Source organism: Tauraco erythrolophus, chromosome 13 (assembly GCF_009769465.1).
Source record: "Tauraco erythrolophus isolate bTauEry1 chromosome 13, bTauEry1.pri, whole genome shotgun sequence".
Taxonomy (NCBI): domain Eukaryota; kingdom Metazoa; phylum Chordata; class Aves; order Musophagiformes; family Musophagidae; genus Tauraco; species Tauraco erythrolophus.
This window is the reverse complement of record NC_141477.1, coordinates 20,769,481-20,796,699: the sequence shown is the minus strand read 5'-3', so window position 1 is coordinate 20,796,699 and position 27,219 is coordinate 20,769,481. Positions and strand designations below refer to the sequence as shown.

At 42.9% G+C, this 27,219-nt stretch overlaps 1 protein-coding gene across 2 annotated transcripts in view; it reads left to right on the top strand.

Annotated features, from left to right (window-relative positions):
- DCX (doublecortin) overlaps positions 1-27,219 on the top strand; it is a 72,855-nt gene that overhangs the window by 39,071 nt on the left and 6,565 nt on the right. The window contains exons 3-4 of one of the 2 annotated variants that reach the window (XM_086619609.1): positions 16,622-16,724; positions 20,707-20,829. In XM_086619609.1, coding sequence (XP_086475735.1) covers positions 16,622-16,724; positions 20,707-20,829 — 226 coding nt within the window. Of the gene's footprint in view, positions 1-16,621; positions 16,725-20,706; positions 20,845-27,219 lie in introns of both variants that reach the window. The other variant, XM_086619608.1, reaches the window with a different exon arrangement.

Sequence of the window (27,219 nt, the reverse complement as noted above, 5' to 3'; positions counted from 1 at the left end):
CAGGCCAAAGTCTTCTACTGGTCAAGTGTTAGCTACCAACAGTTTACTGTAATTCTTTCCTTCAGGTCTCTTGATTGTTTTGGGGATTTAGGGCCTGATCCAATGCATGTCGAAGTCAATAGGGAATTTTCCCGCTGAGCTCTGTGTCATCAGAATCATATCTGGTATAAAGGAGTGGAAGAATGTAATACATGTTGGATTCTGCTGAGAGCAACCTGACCTGAATCCAGAGAGCTTGAGAGTAGCTCCTGCAAGACTTAGCTTAGAAAAGGAAAGATTTAGTCTTCTCCACTGCCTCAGGAAACAATGCCATGAATGCAAAGAAGAAATTAAATAGCACTTGGGAGACGAGTAAAAATAGTCTTATAAGTGGACATGAATGCTTGAAATGGATGTCCTAACAACAGAGTTTAAAAGTAGAAGGAGCTTTTAACTGTTGTCAATGCTCTTCCCAAATAATCTGCACTGTTACTGCTAATTGGCATAAATCTTGCTCATAATACCCATAGCAGAGATTTGCACTGAATCCATTGCTAATCCTATAAACTGGGGAGTTTGGTAAAGTGGGTTGCTCTGGGCATTGCTAATTTTTTTTTTTCATGCTTCCACTTGCTGTCATTCATTAACCCCCAAATGGCAATCTGGGCTGTATACACAAACAAGAGAACAACAGTCATCTTATTAGTGGCTATAAGCGTGAGTGGGAAACGACAATAAAATGAATACATGTGCAATTTAAATAGAATGCCTTTTCTTGTGTGTTGGAATGATGCTATCTGCTAAAAAAAGGGGCCAGGTTCTCATCAGCACGTGCAAAATTAGATCTAGTACAAGGAATTTCTGTATTGAATGGCATTATTTTTCACGTGGCTTGCTACTATACCTCAAGCACCACAATCTGTAATGCTACTGCTCTTTGTATCTCGTTGTCATATTTAAAAGTACATACGTCACATGGTTTAAATTCTGTGCCACGTACAGTTATTAGAGCAGCTATCAAGCATTAATAGCATATCTAGGATGCAAACTTGCCCCTGTGTCTCATTGGGTGTAGGACTAACAGGCTTCAAAGGCCAAATTCTGGCGTTACAGTGGATGAGACATCCCTCGTCAGTGTTAGAGGAGATGCGAAGGACTGACCAAGCACCTCCAGGGTCTCTTCAGACGTCCGTTTAAGGCAGTTGGAGTGTACCGCTGGAGCACAGTGCAAAGGCTCACAATATTGATGCTTTTTTTGAAATTCAATATAGGTAAGCTGGGCTCCTTAAAGAAGATCACAAAAACAAAGGCTCAGCCCTTAAGACAAGACTTCCTAGATTTCCATTTGTATCCTGAAGAGACGAAAAATCTGTTCAGGAAAAGACTGGAAAATTTATCTGCTAACCACTGGCCTACGTTTTACTTCTAGTAGCCAGAATAACATAAAAATCCAGTTTTTCTTACAAGTCAATGTCTTATTGTGATATAAAGCTTAGTTATGTGGCCACCTGGTGGTCCTTCAGTCATTGTATACTGATGCAGTCTGAGTTTGCTTCCAGTGAAGGAAGTTCGGGTGCAAAATAGCATCTTACTAAACAAGAGTTTGGTTTGCATACGACTACCAGGAAGGCTGTGCAGTGGAGAGCTGCCCACTGCTCGCCCAGTGACGCGTGGCTCCTGAGCAGCACGGTCCTGTGCTCGGCAGGAGCCCCGTGCAAGACACGTCGCGTGTTCCAAAGCCGTGGTTTCCAGGGTCAGAACTCAGCCGAAGAAAAGCTGGGACGTAGTGCAGCACGCTAGAGGGACAGTGGCTGGATCTGCAGAACCAGATCAGGTAACGAGGGAAAATGGACAGCATAGTAAAACTTTTTACATGTAAGTCAGTTTGGAGAAGAGAATTTATTACTTGCCTTGGTGTTACAAAAAAGTGAAAAGCAGTTGCAGAGAAAAATCTACTATTCATTACCTAAGGCTAATTTTCTTCTAGGCAGCCAGAGCTAATTTTTTCTTTTATCCCAGAAAGCTACCTTGGAACAAAACCAATACAATGGTGTGGATTATGTATTCTTTTGAGAAAAGAAACAAAATATTTAGCCTGGACTAGGAACGGAAAACAGCATCAAGTTTTTAAAATTACTTCGGCATGTTTGAGTCCGACAGCACAGCAAAAGCAAAATGTGTGTTACACCATTCTAGCGTGCAAGTATCTCGGTAGGTTTGACGTTCCAAGAATTGACTGCACCAGCGTGCTAATTGTCAGATATGATTATTTTATTTTTTTTTTAAAGGATGTACATGTGTTGCCTTGTTTGGTCACAGATGTTGTATGGAGGGAAAAAATATGGGAAAGAAAAAGGGCAGTTGGTTCAGTACAGTGACATTTTAGTGAACTCTACCACCACGTTCCCTATGGAAATGCATACTCTGGGCTGAACAGTATTTCTTCAGAGACACCAATGAAAATACAGCACTGGTCTTGTTACAATTACCTCTCTCCATTTACTCCTGCTATCCCATGCTTCAGAGATGGTGTGTTTCTGTAGTTCTTATTGAACCCAACTGGGACTGCAGACATTGGATGTTTCTTAAAAAAGCTCAGCCCGCACTGTTTGCACTAGATGTTTATTAGAGTGCTGGAGCAAACTGAAAGCGTGGCACTGTGGGTACAGAGAAGATCTCCACAGGAGAGGCTGGTATCGCTGGATTACCTGTCAAAAATGATCTGAGATGCAAGTGAAAGGGAGCAAAGTGAAGCTCTAAAACATTTGAGGGGAAAAAATATAAAAACACAAAGTTTTGGAAGTGCTGTCAGTACAATCAGGGAGTAAAGTCAGATTGATGCTCTGTATCATTCTTTTGACTTCAGTAGATTGGTGCCAAGAGGCTTGTATGCCTCTAAATACAGATTTAATGTGTCTAAATACAGATTTAGCCCTTTTGCTTGCATTTCATAACTGTATGTTCAGTCTTTATGCAGTTGAGTTTATGTATGAGCAGCATTTCGACCCTGAACAGACAGCAAGTCATGTTTCTTTCTTGGCATCCACAAGAAAATTTGAAAAAAAACCCACAACAACGAAAGAAACAAACCACCTGCGTCTTTTAACTGATATTAAAGCATCAGCTTTGCTGAACCTAACGAAGGGTTATTTAACATCCTTTTGTTTTAACTGTAGCTGCAAAGTGACTGATCTCCACAGTCACAGGGAGGACTCAGAACTGGTGCTTTGACCCAGGGCTGTTGGGTGCATAAGTGAGATCAGAAGCTGACTCAAAATCTGCAAGGAACAAGAACCACTTTCTTTTCTGCAGAGGTGAGGATCAGCAGGAAGGGCTAGGGTAGGAAAGAATCTACAATATCTGTAGATCAGATGCCAGGCTCGTGTTCTTCACACCGGCAGAAAGGATCCGTTTATCATGGAGATGACAGTCAATCCAGAGGGGTGAGGGCTGGGGAGGAGTTGGAGACTGAAGAATTCATTGCAGCAATGGAGAAAGGAGGAAAAAATCCAGATGTGTTATTTCTGTGGTTCAAATAAGAACAGCAGTACCCATTTATCCAGGAGACAGTGCATAAAGGGAATGCAAACGTGTACGGGCATCTGCAGCTGGCTGATCTGTGAGCTCATATAGTCACCTCTGCACCTGTAGAAGTGGAATTTGCTGTTTCGTAGGGATTGGGAAAGGAACAGATACAATTCTGCCTGTAAGTCTCTGGCTGACTCCTGTTTCTCTTATTGTATATCTCTTGGGAGAATCTCATAGCAATTAGTTTCTAATTGCTTCGGTAGTCTACAGCTCGTTTTATGAGAAATGCCATCCAAATGTAATGGTTCCTGCGTGTTTCACAGAAGCAGAAATTAATTGCGTCATAATTTTTAAAACTCTTCTTCCCGTTCCTCCTTCTTCCATCCCATAATACTTTAAAAGAAGGTAAAATATTAAAAAGGAATGTTTTGTTGTGGTTTTTTCTTTTTTTTCTGTGTCAGGTACTCTTCTGCCACTGCTCAATGGCAAAGATTCACCCTGATGTGCTATACATTTATTATAATGCTGTAATTTGAACGATACTCCCCAAATTAGTGTGGACCCTTTAATACCTCTCCCAGGTGCTATTTAGTTGGGGCAAGAAGGCTTTAACCTTCTGCCTTTCGGAATCCTCCTAGCAAATCAACTGCATCTTGGGATCATCTCCAAATGAAATTTGCTTGCTACACAGCAGCAAGGAGATGTGACAGGATTATAAATCAGGACTATTTTTCACTGCAGAAATGCTTGAACTCACTCCAGACAATTATGCAGCCTGCCATTTTACACATCATCTATGTCAGTATTCCTGCATCAATTATTCCATTAACATTACTGCATGCTAAGCTAGAACTTGTCATTGATCCCGTAGACATGGAAGGGATGGGATAGATTTCAAATTAAAAAAAAAAGAAAAAGAAAAAGTAAAGAAAAAAGGCATTTTCATGTGCGAGGCTTTGGGACATTCATTTCAGCAGCTTCACTGCATGTTCTGTACAAAGTATTTTTATTTCACAGCCTGCTTAACATTGTTAATTTCTGCCCTAATATGGTTGAGCTCAGGACATAATGTTGAATTTTCCGTGACTCCGTTAGATGTCAGCTGAATTGAAAAGACCTGTTAATTAGAAAAAAATTAATAGCTTTGTTCAAAGATTAACAGAAATTAGGGGGAAAACAGAATTGTTCCGATAGGGAGGGCATAGGCATCTGCTCTAAATTCAGGAAATCTCCCAAAACACAAAGAACATTTTCAAAATTATAATTAAGGAAGAAATTGTACCTCCCTGAAAGAACAGCTTGATGGCAATTGTTACTTTCCTTTAGATTTCAATGTAGCATCTGTTACAATTTGATTTTTAAAGGACACCATTTTTAATTCCCATCAATCTCCAGAATTAACAGTGTAATAAACATCCTGGAAAACGTTGAAATTTAACTAGTCAAAATGCCTTTAGGAGCCTTTACAGAGTATTTGAGCAACTGAGCAACAGCTTTGATGCTATGAGTGGGGCGAAACGCAAAGCCAGTGTTAATTAGATCCAGAATCAGTTGGATTTTCTGATCCTCTTCAGGAATGAGGCTGCCTTGGATCCAGAGGCACTGTTGGAGGACAGGATGGTTTGTTCATTGTCAGGTTTGGAGATGTGTATTAGGAAGGATTACTTGAAGGTTGAATGCTTCATACTCATGTCTTTTTTCCATTAAAGCTGATAGTGTGAAGTAAAATTGGATTTTGCAGATGTTGAACAAAACAGAAGGGGACCTGTACAAAATATGAGCTCAGTGACACATCCAAGAATTAATTAACAGAAGATGTATCTTTAGATATGATAAAAACAGCAGAGATGTTTGAAAGACTGTGTAGCTGGAGACCTAGACCCTGAATAAAACCAGAGCAGGCTGAGATACAAATACATGTGTAAGCTGAATTGACAGAAGAGTCTGGTCTGGTCAGAAAAGGTTTTTAGTTACAACTGAGTTAGAGCACGTCTTCCCCGGGAAAAATTGTGGTAATACATTGCCATAATCCCAATTAACACATGCTGTCGACCACACGCGCCGAGGAAGACGAGGTTATCGTTGTGAAGGGCGTTAATGTGCTGGGGCAGACACAGCCAGTTCCAAACGTGCTGCTTCCAAAGTCAGCGCTGACGCCCGTCTTCAACCGAGGTGTCCTCCAGCTCTCCTGATGCATTAATAACAACGGCAAGGCTGACACTGGTTTTTTCCTAGCGCTTATTTTGGAAGGAAGTTGCTGACAGGACTCAGTTGTCAGCAGGACTCGTGACAGTGTTGAATAACTACATTTCTTAGAGAGGCTGCCTCAGTGAGTAAAACACGTCCACTTGTTACATGGAAACCAAGTCTGTTCATATTTGATATCATTTCCTTTGTCACTCTGGGTGATTATCGAACTACTTAAAGGGGGGCCAGTACTTAAAGTTCCAGTACCTAAAGGGGCTACAGGAAAGCTGGAGAGGGACTTTTTACAAGGGCGTGTAGTGACAGAACAAGGGGCAATGGCTTTAAACTGAAAGAGGGGAGATTTAGATTAGATCTAAGGAAGAAATTTTTCACTCTGAGGGTGGTGAGGCACTGGCACAGGTTGCCCAGAGAAGTTGTGGCTGCCCCATCCCTGGAAGTGTTCAAGGCCAGGTTGGATGAGGCTTTGGGCAACCTGGTGTAGTGGAGGGTGTCCCTGCCCATGGCAGGGGGGTTGGAACTAGATGATCTTTGAGGTCCCTTCCAACCCTAACCATTCTATGATTCTATGATTATCGAAGATAGAATTTGCTCTCTTACCTCTCTTTACAGCACATCACCAAGAGGCTGTAGGAACAAATCCTTGCTATTCTGTACACCTGTGTAATCCTCTTCATTTTGCCACAACTTTATTCTGCCCCAAAGCACTGTGCAGGCGTGCTGCCCTCCGCTTCCACAGCTACATGCCGGGCAATAGTCAGGCAGAATGGGTGGGTTGCAAGACAGTGATCTTATCCTTGGCAAATGGAAATGCATGAATAAATCAGTTTTGTCCCCCAGTGAGAGTTTGTCTTTGGCTGTGCTGGGCTGAAGTCCATAACCGTACCCAGGTGGGTGAAAGTACAAAGGCATCTCTCTCTGGTGGCTGGCCAGTGTACTGTCCTTCAAAATGTTTGGGCTGAGAATAAAGTTCTTGATGCATCTGGGTATGAAATAATTAACTGGAGGAAGTATTTTTACATAATGCTGACTGATAAGAGAAAAGAAGGAGCAGGAGCCAGGAACACTTATGAGATATTGAGGAGGGAAAGACTCTCCCAAGGCACCTTTCTAGTGGGTAAGGAAAGCAGAGATGTCGTCTTAGGCTTTTAAGCAGACAACACACACTGTGTTTGAGGATGAGGGTAGTTCTCACAGCTACAGTTTTACTTCCTCCCTTCCCCACCATCCTCCCCAACTGAAAGTCAGCAGGCAGGGGTGGCTGTGGGGACACTGGTTCTAACCTCCTTGTGCACCAGGTAGGTGCGGTGGCCTGGGGTACAGAGATAAGGGCTCCTGGGGGGAAGCAGGGACTGGCTGCAAGACAAAGTCAGCGTGTGGCTATCGGTCTCGTCCAGGGCTTGCTTACAAGCAGTAAATGCTTGGTGTAGCTTCTCACCCTTCTGGGCCTGTCGGTCAGCTAATGCTAATGTTCTTTCTGTGCTCCCCAAAGATGGAGGAGGTTGCTTGCAGGCACGCACCAAACCCTTCAGTCCTGGTACAGGGTAGTTTGTTCATTTGTGTTTTAACCAGGGTGAGGGTCTCTTTACCAAGCCCCTCCATCAGCATCAGTACCATTACTGCAGCTAGAAACTCGCACAAAGTTGAACAAGAGCCTTTGTCTTTTATGAAGATATGCACAATAGGATCAGCAACAGCTATAGGTTTTAGGAGCTTGATGCTGGAAATCTCATTAACTGGAAATTCTACCCATTGGTTCTTCAGCCTGACCCTCAGCAGGTTGGTAGGTTCCCTGTGCCCCTATTTTCAAGACTCCCGTTTCAAGTAGTGTTGCTTGACCTTGGCCGTGCAGTCATGCTGCTTCCAAAGTCTGTGAGGCTCTTTTGTTGTCCAGAACTACTGTTTCCTCTCAAGAGTGATGAGGGGGGGACAGTTAAGAAGAATGGTTGGACAGTTCTCTGAATTCTTAAGTGCTACCTGTTTTGGGGCAATTTATGTCGGAAATCTTTCCTTTCATAGTCTTAATCTATCACCTAGAATTTCTGGTTTTATGGTTTTCTGACTGGAGAAAGGATCATCTTGTATATATTGGTGTTGATGGCTGTGCTGCTTATGCCTCTGAACTGCACAGCACATTTATCCTCAGCCTAATACCCTCATGAATGCAAGAGCAAGCCTTTCTTCTAGGTAAAAAGAATCAACAGCCTGAATCTCTCTTTCATAGTCCCCTCCATATGTATAGGGAGCGGGGATAACAAACTAACCTTTCTTCCAGGGGCTAATTGGATTTCACACAGTTTGGAAGCACCACTAATTTACCAGATACGTTAAATTCAGCTTTAACATTCCTACTGGGTAGCTTGGCTATTGACCTCCCCCCCTCACTTTTTATTTTTTTCTATTTCAAGCTTATCCGTTAAACAAACGGGCACCTTGTGCTGCAGCCCTTTGGAGCGCAGCGTTTCTCCATGCATGAAGTCTTACAAGCTGCTATGCACATACGTGCGTGTGTATTTCTTATTCCACTTAAATAAGCATCACAAATGCTTGTTATAGAAATAACACGTGTTGGTTGGAAGCTGGTGTCCCTACTCTGGTTTAGCTGCATTACAGCAAAGTAGTTCAAGTGGACATAAAGCACTCATAATCAACCTACTGTAGTTATAGAGCCTAATTAAGAGGATCTGCTTTTTTTCATCCATAAAAATTCCCTCTTGCGTCAAAGATAACACTTGCTCATGCTGACTTGCCCAGAATTTTCTCTTCTGGAGATAAGAAAAGAAGAAAAAATCTCTACAGAAGAGTGAGATTTGATTGTTTCAATCAAACTGCTTAAAAGTAAGCAATGGCTCCCCATGAATACAAGAGAAAGTTGAGATCTCTGAGTTTCCCTTACTGGTGGGTAGCTCAGTGAGGGGCTCTCCAAAGTGTAATTGCACATAGTTCCATGGCATGGGCTGGGCATGCAGGAGTCCTCCTGGTCCATTTTTTGAACGTCAGCACGCATGCTTTTTCTGCTCTTCTTTCTATTGCTCATCCATTTTAAGCAGTATTTTTTCATAAAAGTGGATAAGTCATTCTCTTTCTGTGAATGCAAATGTGGAATATATTGAGTGGGTGTGTGCATACTTTAAAGAAATAATTGAATCCAAACATCTCTTCCTTTTAAATGCAGGAAACCAGAATCTAATAAAATGGAAATCAATTCAGTGTCTGCTTGGGGCTTGCAGTCTTCAGACTGTTAAAAAAAATAATGTATTAAGTGCTGTGCATTCCAATATCAACATCTTTATTTTCCATCATATCCTCTTAACCCCTTAAGTCTTCTGAAATCTTTTTCTTTCTGGACATGTGGTGAAGAGCTTGTCAGAGAAGAGAAAGCAGTTCATTGAGTGTCTACTCCATATGTTCATTAATTCCCGATATTCACTCTGGTGCGTGACCTTACCGAATCTTCCTGTGGACAAGTCTGTTTGTGTTTGGTTTCCGCACCGTGCTTTATCGACTGCAAACACCTAACTGATCCAATGTAAAGCACCGTTGCCTTTCTGAGGTAAGACTTTGGCTTCTCAGACCTGAAATAAACATGCCACTGCCAATTTGACACGGGGTACAGGTGTTGGAGTATAAAGAAGTCCATCGGATTTCTGGTTTGAGCTAAAACAGAGTTTAAACAGATTTTAGTTACGTTCTCAGCTCAGTTGACTCTCTGTGCCCATCTAGTCTGACTTAGCTCCATCTAGCATCTAGTGCATCTAAAATACGTTCGTTGTCTTTAGCTAGCAGATGGTCAGCTGCGTTCAATTTTATAGCATTTATCAAAGCAACTTGGAAGAGAAGAGTATGCCTTAATTCCGTTCTGTTCTTGGTAGGCTTCGTGTGTGTATGGCACGCAGATTGTCTTCTATGCTCTTCTGAGCCTTAAAGGAATCTGTTTCTGAAGGCAATTTTTCCCGTTCTGAACTCTGGAAGCCTACAAGTAGGATGATGTGAAGAAAGCAGAGGGACATCTCTTTTATTTAAGCATCACTGTTAGATCTGCAGAAACTTAGGGAACAGTTTGAAGCTGCCTATGTACTGGTATCACTTTCTGTTCTGCTCTCTAAATTCTTAAAGAAGAGGGATATTACAGAGAGAACAGTTAACACAGCGAGGGAGAGAGGAGCAGAGGAAGAAGCCTTGCACTGGCCTTCACTTATGCCAAGACTTGCATGGAGTCAAGCAGTTGGTTAAAGATGGCAGTCCCCAAGATGGAAGATGTTCAGCCCCTGGGTCGAACCTATGGTGGTGTTACTCCAAATCTCCTTTGCCAGACCTCTGCTGGCCATTTAGATGGAGGTCCTTCCTTGTTCCATGACATAAGGACGAGATGGAAAGTCTAGAACTGGGACTGCGTACATAAAGCACTGTTCTGAATAATGACTAGCTACAGTGTCTGATCATTTATCATTCGGCCTCGCCTGGCTCCATCAGCTAAAAATAGGAACCTCTGATAAAGACATTTCTCAGAAAGGTGAAGAAGACACTTCAGTTAACCCTCCTGGTGATGTATTCCTCTTCAGAGACGTGCTGTCATCTTCTTGGCAAACAGGGATGGCCAATCCAGGCTACCGGAGGCCTCCTGCAGCCACCGGAGCTGCAGAGCTCGATCCAGCAGTGAAAGCAGCCGAAATGTGGCTGGAGGCTGCGTAATTGGTGTGATGACGTTCATGTTTGTCGCTGTAGAGAGCGACAGTGAGGGCAACCATTAGCCACACAGACACAGCAAACTCCGTTCTGCAGGTTATGGAAGGGAACAAGAGGGGCTGGTTAATCGTAACACCTTTTTCAAGCACAGGAGGTTCTCTGCTGGTAGGTGAGTCACACTAAGGCTTAAGTCTTCAGGCTTTTGATTTCTAATTATTTTTCATTATTTTATTTGTTAATGATTTGCAATTTTTAAATACTGCTGCTGCCTCCTGGAGGATGGTAGAAATAGCCAGTTACTCACCGCCGTGCAGGTGTATATCCTGCATGTTTACTGCTCCTCTGCCAGGTGAACTCAGAACATCTGTAGAACCACAGGTATTTCAGCAAACTGCGAGAGATGCTTGAGGCAAGCTCCATTTTGTCAAAATCCTGAAAAATGCTTAGTTCTACAACTACTGAATTAAAATGAACAAGAAGGCACAGCATCTCGCAGAAGGCTGTATCTTTCCTTTCTGCAATTAAACTTGCTGCCCCAGACACTGATGGACTGCCACTGCAGAAATCCCCTCTCGGAAATCCTGGCTATATTGTCCTCTCAGGGAAGGTTTTTCTAATATAAGCAGAGAAGGATTTCATTTAACGAGAAAAGAAACCACGCTTAATGAAAACCTGAGGAATTGCAAACAGTTTTGTACTCCCTAAAATCTCTGTTAATCTCTACCAGCTTCTGTTTCTTCCACAATATATATCATAAAGTTTCTAAAAAATCAAACCTTGACACAAAGAAAAATGTTACCATCAAATCTATTAGAAATAATTACTGTGTAAGAAATAAATTTGTGCCTTATCGACTGGAGTGTGAAGATTTAAGTTCCTTCAATAGGAATTGCTTAAGCTACAGGAATTGGAGAGAGAACATTTCATGCAGTATGATCCTTTTAAAATCAATATTGTCCTTTTAATCCTGAATTTCAAATTAAATATTATCCTCCTTTAAACAAAGGCATGCACATATATCTTGGAAATCAATGCTGTTTATCCTGTCTACTGTAATTATATACACGAGATTAATTTTTGTTATAAATAAAAAAGCTTGTAGACTTAGAAATGGAAAAAGACAAAATCCTACTAATTCAATCATTTCCAGTGTCAATGCTAAGGATGCATGATAACAACCACCAGTAAAATCACCATTTTCAGGTAGCAGCACAGGTCCTTGCACTACTACCGACAGGCTACTATTGGTTTCTGTCTTGGGCTTTAATAAAATTATAGCTAGGAGCAAAATGCAGCATTTAAAAACAGTGATTTTCACGTTATCAGCCAGGGTAAATTTTTGTTAATGCGAACTTTCTTTCAGGGTTTTCATGGTGTTCCAGACTAATTATTGGATATAATTAGAATAGTAGATTAGAGTAAGCTAAAGCAGAAGATACACTTTCAAAACAGTCCAGACTGCCTGAGGGGAGACTCGTACTATTTTTTTTTTTTTTTAATTGAGAAAACATGAGAAAAAAAGACTTTTGAAAGACAGAGACAAGGAGACTAATAAGGTTATTCTGGAGTCACTAAAAACAATTAATGCAGGGTAGAGATTTGGCCTTGCATGTCAAAACAACCCTGAAAGGTTCCATACTGGCTAGTAAGGGCTCAAACCAGCTATCCCAGCGGAGCAGCCCACGGTCCCGCTTCCCACCTTGTGTCCTCTTTAGCTTCACGTCCTTCAGGGATGAGCATATCTAGGACTTTCTCCTGGTGGTTTTTTCCCTATGCACCACTTAGGCAAGCTGGCTCTGGTGCTGTGGGACCCAGCACTTCAGTCGCATGTTTTCCCAAAGGAAGTTTGCTCCAGCGACTTTGTGTAGACAGCAAAACATATGGGGCATGTTTCAGGGACGTACAGTAATGATCTAGGATTAAAGTTTAATAAACAGGAAGTAAACTGATAATACCACACACGTGGTGAACATAAGCAGTGTAGCTACGACTGCATAATATGTGACACCTGTTATTTTCTGAATTGAGCAATGTTTTGCGCTATTTTATGAGAGTGGGGTTGGGTTTTGGCTGTCTTTTCTACCATGTCGTGGTGAGTTTTTAATAGTGGAAGTTACAGCAGGAAACAAAAGGGAACAAATGAACCAAAACCAGAAGTTATTGTTTCCTGAATATTAGGAGCTCAACAAGTCGATTATCTAATTTCTTTACCAGCCTCCAGTACTCATGCAGCCGGCTGCTCACAGTTATGAAATACACACAATAACCTGCTATCCGAAGGGACAAGAATGCAGCAAAGTGAGTTGCAAGTCCTCTTCTTGGACATGTCATCAGGTTTCCATCTTTGTGCGTGTTGGTAGCTTTCCGTCACGTTGATCTGGAGGCTTTCTTGGTTGCCTGGACTTTCTTTTTGCTTGTGGTGTTGTGGGGAGTTCAAGGTCAAGGACAAAACATACACTCTGACTTATGACCTGGAAACAATAAAAGCATTTGTGGGCCCTTTCTGATTTCATCTAAAAGGCTGGGTAATTTTTGAACCCTTATGTTGTGATCTAGCTTTGCTCTACGTTTAACTGGGCAGTGGTTTCTGTACGGAAGGGCGAGCTAAGCAAGCCATGAATCTTTTCCATGGCATAAGTGTAGTACTTGGCATTCAAATGGGAACTTGTGTTGAGCCAAACCCAATTATTTGCAAATGAATCAGTGCTGTGCATCCTCAGGGGCAAGACTGTAGTACCAAGTGCTGGCTACAAATGTCATCTTTTCTGTAGGAGGATTCTCTATGGGTAACATGTTAACTATTTTTCAACCTAATTTTAGGCAAAGAGAAAGTGGAATTCACTGAAATTTGCAAAGAAAATTCTACCTTTGATCAAAGCCACAGCAGATTTCTGCTTGCTTCGTTTTGAAAGTCATGCTGATGTGAAAAGCAAGCTTTTCACTAATGTTTGGCATCTTAACCAGCGCTGGCACTCTCAGGCAGTGCTTTAATTATACATTATATTAACCAGTGTGAAATACTGAGCCTTATTAAGATAGCCAAAAGCCTTCTTTATAGTTGATTTATTAGAGCTTGAAATTAACTTTTCACAGTCCGGCTCAAAGAGATCAGTAGATACGGAAATTCAGCTCTGTCTACAGTAAGTTTCCCCACGGTTATCTCCAGTGCTCTCTCCAATCCCTCACAATGTATCTACTCTCTGTAAAGACCCCAGTGCCCCGACACACCAAAACACTGGGCACCAGCTGTCAGCCCGATACCTCCATTATAAACGTCAGTGCCAGTCTTGCGGTTGCTTGGAATGGTCTCCTGAAAAATAACAGAACTTTAAAAACACCATGTTTACCCTGGGCTCACCCAGCAGCTCAGATGTGTGGCTGGTGGGCTGCACCAGGCTGGCTGATGCTGGAGACATTCCTCTCTGGTGTGTTTGCAGGTGAGCGTTTCTTCTCCTCATGACACAGTACTTGGTCTATGGCTGGGATGTCAGGAGCTCAGGCTGAAGTTCTAGACAAAGTCAATTGAATAGAGGTACTTTGTTGTCCCTCCAGCCCTTGGAGGCAAGCGCTGGGCTGAATGCTTGCCTCTTGAATAGCAACGAAAAGGTTTTGAAGTTGGGCCTTCCAACTTCCTTTCTCAGTAGTGTTTTTCTCCTCTTCAAAATAAAAGTGCTACTTTCCAATTCATACAACTTTTCAAAGCATTTTCTGAAGGTGGAAGAGCATCATCTTCCTTTGCCTCAGAAGAGCTCCTATCAGCTTGCCAGGAGCATGAATAAAAGGCAATTTTCTACACGATACTGATGACAAGTCTGGGTGTTTATGGGTCTCTCCAAAGAGCAATGATGTGCACATTTTCCATGAGCTGTTGCACTAAGATGATTCAGATTAACATTAGGTACATGAAGATAACACAGTAGCATTATCATGAGTTACTGTGTGATCACCCCTGGTTCCAGCAGAGTTACCATTGGCAGAGTTAACCTTGCTGTTGCTGTTTAATCACATCAACTATTTCACTGGTAACTGTGGAAATTTCCAAAACTGTAACTGTGTAAGTCTGTAGCCAAGAGGCCTAGAGAATATCCATTCCATGTACCTGCGCGCTCCACAAGAACGTTTCATAGAATCATAGAATCATCTGGTTGGAAGAGACCTTCAAGATCATCGAGTCCAACCATTCACCCTGCGCTGTCAGGGTCCCTAAACCATGTTGCTCAACACCAAATCCACACGGTTTTTAAACACCTCCAGGGATGGGGACTCCACCACCTCCCTGGGCAGCCTGTTCCAATACTTCACAACCCTCTCTGTAAAGAAATTCTTCCTGATAGCTAACCTAAATTTCCCCTGGCGTAACTTGAGGCCATTCCCTCTCGTCCTGTCATTCATAACGTGGGAGAAGAGACCGACCCCCATGATATGTCATGTTTCCTAACATGACATAAGAAATCTGAGTCTTATTTCAAACAAACTAAAATATAATAACCCAGGAACAATGCCTTCATGTATATTATATTGCAGAAAAAGAGTAGGAGCCAATCATGGGCATCAGTATTGTCCCAGGTCACTTGGATATTCCTAGTGAGTTTGTAATTCCTGACACTATGGGAAAAAGATTACACAGGGCCCTCTAGCTGTATAGAGAGCTAAGGTGTCAACCAGTCAGTGAGATGACATTCCTCAGCCAGCTGGGAGGACAGTGGCAAATGGTAATTTCATCCTATACTTCATCTCCCAGCTAATTATGGAGAAGCAGGAGGACGGAAGACAAGGACTGATACACGCTTGTGTCCCAAACGTCAGCCCACCCTTTGAATAAGATTTATTGCTAGGACGTGCTTTTCAAAATCTTTATAACTTCCTTCATTTTCCTTGTTCCTGTACCTAATCAGGTATTTTGCTTGTCTTTTGTGATAAATCTTGGCTGTTAACCTCTAGATTTTGTTAAAAATATTGTTAAAAGAACAAGTTCATCATCTGTGGAGTAGCAGGGAGAGTTCCAGATCTCTGCCTGTTGAACACGGGCACTAGCTCCCAGTGCGATGGCGTTTTAGACTTTTCTCCTGCTAGCATGCCTCTAGCGACCTGCCAAGCGTTTTCAGATTCCCAAACTGTCACATACCAGGTCTCTGATGAAATCAGTGGATCTGGAGCTCCCACATCTTGTGCATTGCTTCTGTTTGATACTGCAAGGCAAGGCATGGGTCTGGAGCTTCAGGTGCTGCAAGACACAGTTTCCCCCTATTTAGGGTGGCAAAAAAAGAGACGCAAGGTATTCCGAGCCATTAGCCAGCGTGACCCCGTCTTCTGTTTATCTCAAACAGCTTTCTATATCCTGCTTTTGTGGTGTCCCCTGACAGGGGTCTTAGTTTTAGATGACTGAAAGCTATTGCTTTTCTTTTGCCCGCAGAGCTGCCCTAGGGCAGAGCTCCCACGCCCGGCTGCCACACACCTCCCCTCCCCTGGCTTGTGCCTTTCCCGCTGGGTATCCTCCTTCCCCACCACTCAGCCTTCTGTGGGATGGGCAGCTCTGCAGTGAGGAGCAGTGCTTTATCATCCCACCTCTGGGTGGCAAAAGCCGGGAGAAGGAGACACAACATCTGGAGTAAATCTGTGGCTCTAAATGACGTTTGGGTGGGAAGGGCATCCAATGATACTTTGGGCTTCTCCCAAATGGCGCAGATAAACTTTTTGGCTTTAAAATCTACCACTGAGATTGCCTGCTCAGGAAGAGTCATGTTTCTGCACCTGTGCTGTGCCCCAAAGCAGCTCTTTGCCTCCTTCATGGTTCTTTGAGTTCAGGCTCTGTTGGTATGAAGACACTGACCAGGATGGGTGGTGGTGTCACAGCCTTGCCCGCCGACGTGGCACGGGGGCACCCCTGCTTCTTATTTTAGAAGTCGCTCAGGAACACCTGTGTCGTTCTTTAGGGTGACTAATGTATTCTGTCAGCTCCTAAGTGGATTGGAAGTGCCATATCTCATAGAATTTGCAAGGTAGTTGGGATTTTTTTTTTTTTCCTCTTTTTTTAATTACACTTTTACGCTTGACTTGCCCAGAGCAGTTGTGTGTTGTGCACCAGGCTTACGGGAAGTGGGACTGAGTCAGCATGGGAAGGGGGAACAGGGGAGAGGCAGCTCCCTCCTGTTTAAATTAAAACTAAGCCACATCAGAATGTTGCCAATTAAAAATAAAATGAATGACTTTGCTCTCTCTGTAGGTGACCTGTCTCCACGATTTCTTTGGGGATGATGATGTGTTTATCGCCTGCGGTCCAGAAAAATTCCGCTACGCACAGGATGACTTTTCTCTGGATGAAAGCGGTAACACTGCTCTCCAGTCTGTGTTTTTATTTCGTTTCCATTTGGTTGCTTGTATCAGATAATAATGCTGCATGCTTCTGTTCTGTTTTTAAGACTTTGTACATGGAATTTAACATCTTTTTGTGCTACTTGTACAGATATTACGATCAGGCAAATACTGACTGAGGTAGTCCAAGTCAGAATAGATGGGCTCCTACACCGTTTGACGTTTACTGCAAAATCTTTCCATTTTATCCAGTTGCAGTCAGATAGATACATTTTTCTTCAGAATGAAACAGAAGGACTCTTGTCCTTGAATACACACATGAATATTAAAAAGTGGGAACAAGCATAGTTAAAAGAAAAATCACTCCCTCCACTGCTTTCTTCTGCTGATTCAAAAAGCAGAGCATTAATTCTTTGTTTGGGGGAGATGGGACAGCACTATTATTTGTCTCTGTTACAGCTGCAAGCACAGATTTGTAATAATGTGAGTCTCTGTGATCAATTAAGCCGTGAAATCTTTGATTTCACAGAGTATGCAGAGCTTCCTTGTAGGAGTTACCACCTACCCCACTTGGCAACTGTACACCCCAACAGCACAGGCTGTCTGCTGGGGGCAGTGAGTGCAGCAAGAGTAAATTAACGTAACTGTGACCATTTAAACCAGAAGAAAATGTGGTCTCCAAACATCCAGGCTCATTTCCCAAAGCTCTAGGTATCCTGCACAAGGAACAGGAGCCCCTTGCTGACTTATATGCTACAAGCTGGCTTGGCATTGGAGACCAAAGAGGACTTTTGCTGTATGTCAGGAAGTCAAGCAGCCTCTAATCTTCAAACACTGTATTTTTATGACTCCTTTGCAAGCCTGATTTTATTTGATGCTGGTACTTCTGACCTGTGTACTCCAGATGAACCCATTTGATGCTCTTGGGTAATTCAAAGAAAGTTTCCAAGATTCAGCTGAAACTTTGCAGGCAGAGAATAAAGCCTGTGTCAGGCTGGGGAAGCGATCTGTAACCTGAGCTTCATATTTTTTTTAACACTCAGCAGTTGAATCAGCTCCATGGGGAGTTCCACACTGTAAAACAGTTTGGATGCAATCCTAGCAGAACAACTTGATGGGAAGCCCAGCTCTCTGCCTGCACTCCTTGGTTACTACTGATTTTTCCAGCTTGGATTTCTCTAACAAAAACAAGCCAAGCCTGCTGTTGGGAAAGCACCAAGGAACTGCAGCTCTCAGGGGTATTTTTTGGGGAGCAGGGGTGCCCTGTACCTCTCGAGAAGCAGATGAGGAGCTATTAGCCAGCAGTGTTTTCCCATTATACACCCATCATCCTTCCTGGTTAGGAGTCAGATGCCGCAAGGAGAACTGTGAGTCCTGAGGTCTTGCAGGTGAACGTCACTTATTAAAATCTCCTCTGTCGTGGGCTACTTTTTCTTGCCTGTTTGGATGACACGCACTCGGATTGCTGGTTATTATGTTCACTCTGGCAGGACATCAGGAAACAAAATGAGAAATAGCACAAGAGAGAATGATGTCATCTTTTTCCTCCTGACCGCCCACCACAGCTTCCGCCCTGTAATCCCTGTTGCTGAGCACCTTCCAGATGACGTTGCTCTATCTCATTCGTGCCCACTGGTCTCAGCATCAGCCCCTGGAAACGTCACGCCCCCTGTGATGTCCAGAGGTCCGTTTACACTAATTTAAGCACAGTCAGGTTTCCACCTTTAGAACTTTGTTTCAAGACGTGCAAATGCTCAGCGATTGCCTTTGGTGTACTGACACTTGCCAACGGCTGAGCTGGAGGAATTCCTCAGAGTCAGCCTTTCTGTGCTGGAAAATGCAAAGCTGAGTTTCTTTTCAAGGAATTAATCCTCTGGAAAGAAAATAAATTTGAAAGCTTTTGAAAAGACGCAACATAAAGTATTTTCACTTTTTAGGTTTATATTTTAGGGAGTAATCCAGGCGATTAAACATAGGTATCTGACACCCTTTGAGACCTTCTTGGTTTCTGAGATTCCCACGTGATATATGATTGACAGATATCACACAGGGGCACCAGAAGATCCCCTCTGCTCTGGGGAGGCTGTACTCTAGTGTATCTCACGTAGCATTTGGTGCCTATGGCTGGGCAAACGAATCGCACTCTGAGATCGAAATGTTGCACTGTTTTCGTTCAACAGCTATATGTAAGAGCCTTGAAAAATACTACTTCCACAGTGACTGAAGATGATCTTTCCCCATGTTTTGGCTTGGCTGGTTAACACCAGGAGCAGTGATTTACACACTCTTCCTAGTGGCTATCTCACAGCATCTTATCAAACACTATATTCTTCAGTATTGAGGAGGGATAGTCTACCTTCCCCACCTCCCCCCCTCAATTCATTACTGCTCTTCATGTACAAAAAATTGGGGCTATATCAGTGCTGGAGCCCTACAAACCTTTCTGTGGCATCATCTGTGAGAAGTCTACTACCTTTGAAAAGAAGCCACACAACTTTTTCTATCCCTGATTTACAGTTTCAAAAATCCATTTAGCAGAAGAGAGGATAAACTCACTGTAGGTTTAATTATCGCCATGCAGGATCCCTGGAGCACAGGGCATCCTCTCTTCACGTTCTTGTACTGCATGACCCAACAGCGAACTCTCTCGCAAACCGTCTGGAAGGAGAAGAGTCTGACTCTTGACTGTCTGAGAATGAGGAAAGCCTGGGGAAAAATTTAAGGCAATTACATTTTCATAGATATACTGATATATAAATAAATAACACATATATTTAGGTCAGACAACTTGTTTTCGGTTGACCAAATATTTACCCATTATGTGCTGCCTTAGTTGATTCCCATTAGAGAATTCAGTCAAGGGAGTCCTTAGTCCAACCCATGCATGAAAAGCTGAACTTTTCCATAAAAAACTGTCTCTATGAGGAACACCTAATGCACGTCTGTAAGAGAGACCTGTTTTTCACATCATGGTGAGGACAATCTGTTGTAGGAGATGAGGTGAGACCAGTTCGCGTTTGACAAAAAGGAAATCCCCTCTTATTGCCGCCTTCTTAACTGGGTTAAGTTAATAAATCGAGGGGTGGAAAGTGCTTTTTCTGTTAGCTCTCAATGTAAATAAACCCTGGGTTTGAAGATCTGGCATGCCTGAAATCCTGGGACACACAGAGGTTTATTAGCATTTCGGTTCTCTTCTGCAGGACACTGTAGATCATGTTTACATTTTCCCCTCTTCCTGGCCTATTTATTTTTTAAGAAAACATAGTTGGGGTTCTCATCTGCTCATGTCTTTAAGTACATAAATCTACTAGACTTGTTTATACAAACCTTTCTGAAAAGGATGAGGGGCCAGGACAGAGGACGTGTTTTGTAAAACCATTTTGTCGTCTTTGCTTTCTGCATCTGAAAAGTTGCAGCTTGTTGAAACCACAGAGAAGGTTGATTGAGGCTGAGTGAAAACCTCCTGGGGCAGATGTCCCATCTGCCACTTAGAGACCTTTATATCATGCCAGGAGCTGTTAGCTGGCTCTCCGCACCTGCATAAATTGCTCTCGTCATTCCTACTACTAGGTCTTCACGGAAGAGTTAGAGCAAATGAACTGATTTTTTGGCCTGATTCTTCCCTCTGTCAGTGTTGACCATTTTCATTGTGCTCACTAGTTGGTGAGAACCAAGGCAAGGGGAAGGGCACAAAATCTTTGGTAGGACACAGGTATGGAGACAGGCCCTGCTCAGGGAGCCATCCTGATCTTGACATACATTCTCAGCACCTCCTCCAGAGGAGCAAAGCTGTTCTTTGCCCACCCCCCCCAAAAAAAAAAGTCTCCTTTCTGCTCTGGAGAAAATGTGGAGACTCCAGCTTTTTCCTTGTCGTTGATGTTTACTACAGCTCTTTGGAGACAAAGCACTAAGCTGCCCATGGGCGTTTCATACCTGGTGTCCATCGGCAGCCAGCGCAGGCAGGGACATAACCACGGCTGCTCTCTGTTCCCTTAGAGTGCCGGGTGATGAAGGGCAGCCCTGCAGCCGCCACGGGCAGTAAGTCATCTCCCACCCCTCAGAAGAGCTCAGCAAAGAGCCCTGCCCCCATGCGCCGGAGCAAGTCTCCAGCCGATTCAGGTAACCATCAAGATGGTGAGTGATTGTTTTCTGGTGTCTGAATATTAACTGTGCTTAAGAGAAAACCACATATTTTGTGTCTTTGGATACACTGACCTCGAGTGTTTGCGCATGAAACGTTGGCATTTGTTAATAACAAGAAGCTGGTGCCAGTGTGCAGGAGCACTTAATAAATATTGGAGAGGAATTCTCTGATCGGTGAAGTGCAGTTGTGGCTTTAGGTCACACCACCCGCAGTCTCACAGCCTCCTGCCCTAACCAAATTTTAAGACATTTCCATTTCACAAGCAGGAAATCAAGGCCCACAGAGCTCCTATATGTTCCCTATAGATACCGACTGATTTAGAATAATCTCCTGTGCAATGCAAATGTTAATTATGGTACAGGTCAGAAGTGTCCCCTCCTGATCATTATTTAAAGAAGACCAGTGACCTTAGAGTTGGAGAACTGGTGATGGGTTTATTGATGTGATACCGAGACATTCATTCGGTAACAGAAGAGAAGGAAAATGGGAATGCTGATTTGCTGCAGCAGTGTGCACCATTTGAAATGCCTCCCTCGCTCTTCAGGAGCAACTGGATTGGTGGGGCAGCACACCTGGAGAGCTGCAGAGCCTATAAAGGCTGGGCTGAATATCACACTTCTGGTAATGGATAGTTTTTAGAGTCATGATGGAGAGGGTGGATCTCTAGGTGTGCCACCTGTCTGCCTGTTTTTTTCCAACAGAGAAGCAGACATGGCCTTTCACTAAAACAGCCAAATCACCACTCCAGGATTTCAGGAGAGCTTCATAGTTCAAGTGACTCACAGTAGTAACACAGGTGATATGAACCAGAAGTTTCTTTTCACCTTCATGGTAACACATTGCCTATTGCATGTGAACACCACACAACAGTTGACCATCAGTAGATACTGGATTACTGGATATCAAATTCTCCTTACAGTATTCAGAAAGATTTTCCCCAGGAAGCAGTTAATTTGTTTAGGGTCTCTTGATGTTCTTCAGCTACTTAAAGAGACAGCATGAAATTGCCTGGCACATGCCAAGACTCTGTGACTTTAAAAAAGTTATTTCTCTGTAAGGTGACTCTGCATTCATAGAGTTTTCCTTCAAGATTCCAGTGTTGGCTGTTCTTAAACTCAGGCTTGCTATAATCTAAAAAGCTTTTACAGTCCCACATGCATGGTAAAGTTGCGTAGGTACATTGAAGGCATGATGGAAAATACATTGTTGATTTAAAAAAACCCGACTCCCATTCAGTGTTCTGGGAGTCAATTCATGCAGGAGTTGTGAAACAGCATTTAAACCTTCTCCATAAGCATCAGGTGCTAATTACCATCAGAACTAGGCTTTATTGCATGAACATATAGTCTAATGTGAAATGGCAACTATTGTGTTCCTGATTTAAAACTGAGTGAATGACTCACAGGAACAAAATGGTGAGTCATCTGATGAAGTTTAATGAACACAGTTAGTAAAGCCTTTCAGGAGGAGATTAAAATAACCAGAAATGCTGAACAATAGCCAGCTCCTGGAGTTAAGGCCGGTAACGAAGGACAAATCAGGTTTCTTTAATCCATCTAGACAAGGGTCTTTCGTACTTTCCTGTTATTTCAATTTAGAAAGAAATGGCAGCCTGTCCTGCTTAATGAGAGTAAAAAATGACTGAACTCTCTCAGCACTGGAAAGGTAATCAAAGACAGTTGTTTCCTCAGGACAGAGAGAAAAAAGGAATACCATCTTGTGTTCTTGTCCCTTGAATTTGTAATAAAGTAGGTCTACACATTACTTAAGAGTCAATATTTACATCAAATATCAACAGGCGTAGCTGGATTTTGAAGTTATCACATTAAAAAGGCAAGGAATGCTGAATGATGCCTGATTAATAAAAGATGATCTGACCCATTTTTTTTTTTCCAGCATTCTCACCTATTTCATTTGTGAAAGGATTTAAAAGCAGTTTTATTTCAAGTATATTGTGTATTTTTTGCTACGTGTTTGATTTCATACCCATTTGTACCTTCTGTCTGTGCTGTCTTTCACTCTGCTGTGGTTGTCATATCAGAACTTGGAGTTTCCTTGATTCTATGTTACTGGTTTCTGATCTTTTCAGTTCTTTTCCATGTAGGTTTCTGTATTGTTTTTTCCAGCGTAGTCTCTAAGGCCATTGTGCCGTATCTGAGCACTGATGTAAGTGCAGATTCTGAAGTAAATCTCCATGCTGCTTGAGTGAAAGAAGTCTGAACCCTCCCCATTACAAGCACACAGCAGTTACAGAAAAGGATGTTCTTTTTTTTTCCATTTCCCATCCTAATTATTCCATTTCCCTGTTAAAACCGATAAGAAAATGGTACATTATTTAGCAGCAGCAAAAATGAGAATGCAGTGGAGCTACACGTGGACGGTGGTCCGCGTGCATTGCCCACAGAGGCAGCTAAGGCTTAAAGCAGATTGTGCATGCACAGCTGTGCCTCGCTCCTTGGCAAGAGCTTCCATGCTGCCAGCAGACAGCGGACAAAAGTAACAAGTCACTGTTATAGCACAGAGAGAAGAGAAAAAACTGCTTCAGCAGCTCTTGCTCGTGCTAATTCTGAGGATGTCACGTTGGCAGCATGCAAACGTTGCACCCACTTTCTCTACCTTTCCCTGTGGGAATGCTTCTGATCTTTATGTGTCAACATAAATAAACCACTTCTCATTCAAAGCTGTGGAAACGCTCTGAGCCCAAGCAGCAGCTATCCTCCACGCAGGCTGGGGTATTCGGGGACTTGTGTTTTATTCCAGTCTGCTCCACTGCCTCACTCTGTGGCTTCGAGTGCATCATTTAAGCTGTTCACGCCTTCTTTCCCAATGGATCATCCAAGACAGTGATAACCACTCTGTACACAGAGCTCTCTAATCTACCCATGGACTCACGCACAGGAAAGAGCTTTGAGGCTCTTTATTTGGGACTTTTTGTGTATTCTGAAAGCATTTGGAGAATAACATTGCTAAAAACAAAGCTATTGTCTCACAGATTGCAAGGGACAAAAGACATCTCCAGCAGCAGAGTGGCTGCAGCATGTGCTCCAGACCTTCCAAAGAGGCAAGCCACCTCTGGTAAGGCCACTGTCTACGCTCCAGTGGGTCAGAGTCTGCTCCAGCAACCTGCACGCATTCAATCCTGCCGCAGTAAACCATCAGGTTATGCAGGTGAATGAACACAACTGTGTGGCCTGGTGCTGCGTTAGCCATCGTCACAGACCGTGTCGATCCCCGTCTAAGTTGATTTGTCAGACAGGAAGCTTTCTATGCAGAGATCTGCCTTCTGTGCTAGGTGATCTCCATTCATCTTTGATATCCTTTGCTCCTTCTGGTTTTGGCTATGGATTTAGTGATCTACTTCTCAATGAGAAATATAGATCCAGGTATAACTAGCTTTCTGGGAGAGCCATAGAGAGAGTATACTGCCGGCTGGAGTCCAGTTTCCTCTGATGGCACCCAAAGCTTGGTTCCTGGCTGTGGTCTCTGGGGCCACCTCTGAGTCCAAACAAAAGCAGAATACAGAAGGAAATATATGGAGCAAGTCTGTGAATCTAGCACTGAAAAGGAAGCAGCTTCTAAGCCATTTAATTGCTTAATTAAAAGGTAGCTAATCCATAGGAACATGTTAAACACTGTTTATTTGGCATGGTAGTTTTATCTCTTTATTTACCATACAGTCGTTTAAATGAATGAATGAAAATGAAATGAATGAATGAAGAATGAAGAAGTGTCTTGCTATAAGCAGATGGTAACAGACTGCAGTCCTTATATTCCCAAGGGGAATCCTTTCTTCCTTCTCTCATTAACCCCCAACCCATATATACACCTTCTCAGCAATGCCAGTGTATTTCTGTTTTGATCCAGCTGTTCCTCCAGACTCTGTGCTGATAATTCCAACATGGAGCTGTTTTCACCTCTTGGTTCAGTTTGACTAGAAGGCACTGGCTACTTTACCAGCAGTTTCCACTGAGCTTCCAACATATTCTTTAGTTTCTCATCTTTTTGGTGCTGGAGCTGAGATGCAGTGTTTCATCTATATCCTCCACCTAATGCCTCCAAAATGTTGCTTCCAGCAAGGTGGGGTTAGCAAAATACAGCAGGATTTTACTTCTCCCTCTACAAGAATGTATCCAAGTGCCTTTCTCTATTCTGTCTCCCAAATGTTAGCTAGGAGAGCTGAACTAGAGTCTCATATATCAGGTGTGAATTGAGACTGGAAGGGATTGGTGTCTCTATCTGGCCTCAGTCGAGCTCGAGTTGTGTTTTAGTGTGGACTGAACATGCTAAGAAATACACAGGCAAACTAGAGAAAATACAGAAGAAACTGCTTTGGAAGGAAAGGTTGAAGGGAATGTTGAAGGACTGATTCAGCTTAGGAAAAAGGAAGATTGAGAAGGGGACAATTTGCCACTCTTCAAATGCATTTGAAGTATTAAAAAGAGGATAAGGATCAATTTTCCTGTGTGCCTATCGGGGATAGGACAGGACATCGGTTTAAACTTTAATAAGGGATGTATGGATCAGATATTAGGAACACTTTTCAATTATAAGCATCTTAATCACTGGAGCACATCTACTGGGGAGCTTGTGAGTCCCAGTCAGGTTTGATTATTTTAAAAAATAAATTAGACAGATCTCTATTGGGGATGATCCAGATATACCCAATCCCAATTCAGAGCACAGAATTTGAGTTACAAAGCTTCTGTGGTTCTTTCTAGTGTCTGTTTTTCTTTCTATGAAGTCAGCTTTGCTAAATGACATAGCTAGGAGCAATAAAAAACAGACTACACCTGCAGCATACCATCAAATTCCTTCTCCTAACATGACAGAGGAAAACTGATTGTAAGGACAGAAGTCTCTGTGCTGCTGCTGTGGTCCATGAAATTTTAATGGGGTAGGGCCAGCATGAAGTTTGGCAAAATGTCTTTAACAGACCACTCCAATGAGAAGTCAAACCAAACAAAAGACAGAGCTAAATCTCCAGGGAGAAATACAGGAGAGAAAATAATGATGTCATTTTCCATTACTTCTTTGTTATAAAAATATGAATTTATCTTACAGTAACTCACATAACAAACAAGGGTTCAGTTGTATAAATACGTGTGTGGCAACAGGAGAGTTTATGATTTTTAAAACCAGCATGATCTTAGTACTTTGCTGTACAGAGCCACAGGTACCTGAGCTGAAATTCAAAAACGTCTTTCCCCACCTTTGCCTCGATTTTGCTCAGGGAGCCCATGAGCAGGGCTCTCAGGCCCTGCTGCAGGACTTGAATTTCTCTGTCTTCTCATGGAAGGGTTTGGATAGAGGGACAAAAGCACACTCACAAGGCAGCAGCAATTAGCAAAACAGATACAGAACGTCAGTCTGTCCTGCCTGTAGATCTGGCTCCCCAGGGTCATTATATATGAATGTGTTAAAAGGCAGCAGATGTCCTTTGGATTGCACACAAGACAGGGCAGCTCGTTATCCCACTTGCACTTACGTTCTGCTAGCTGACCATCGGCGGTACGCATCCAGCGCAGAGATCACCCTCACAAACGTGGGGAGAAAAGGGTGCCAATGCTGCAGAGCTGAGTGCTTGGAAGTCAGGAGATGCCTGAGCAAAGGATGCCTGTGCAGCCTGAATTCTTCCACTCCTGAATTAACACGACCACAGAGCCTTTATTTTTCCCACAGGCTCCTCTGCCCTGGAGGGCAGGATGGCTTGTGCTCGCTGAATGAGCTGCTGTTTCTACATTTGCTTTATGCTGTCCTTGTTCTGGTTGTTGCCCCGCTTTACTGTCCTGGTGACACTACAAACCCTGACCTGGAGACAAAACTATCCATGTGTTTCATGTTTTTTTCTCTCACTCTTGTGATGTACAAGCATGCACTCCTCAAACTAGGAACTCATCTGCAGAACCCTGGCAACCACAATGGAGCAAGGAGTATTATCCTTATTTTACAAATGGATAGAAAAAGAGATTATCTCCATTTTGAGCACTTGCTGTACTCCTTGGGCTCTGCTTTTTCTAGTTCTGTTCATTGATAGAAACGTGAATTCAAAAGATGGACCTCACTAACCTCATTTACAAGTCTCGGTGCTTATCATTGCTGGGAATTCGGATCCAGAGCCCCAGTCATCCAAGCAAACCTGAGCAACACTCAAGGAACAATCACATATGAGAAGTTTGGCTAAAATATCTGGGAGAAGCAGGCAGAGAATTCAGTTTACCTGGATCTCTCATAGCCATCTCAAGCATGACATGATGCTTTATTCGCCATCCTCCCCCTCATTTGCTGATTTATCTCCTGAGTACAGATTGCCTTGTGCACTGGAGGGGGTACGGATCCTATAAAACAAGTAGTGCACACGTTCATGC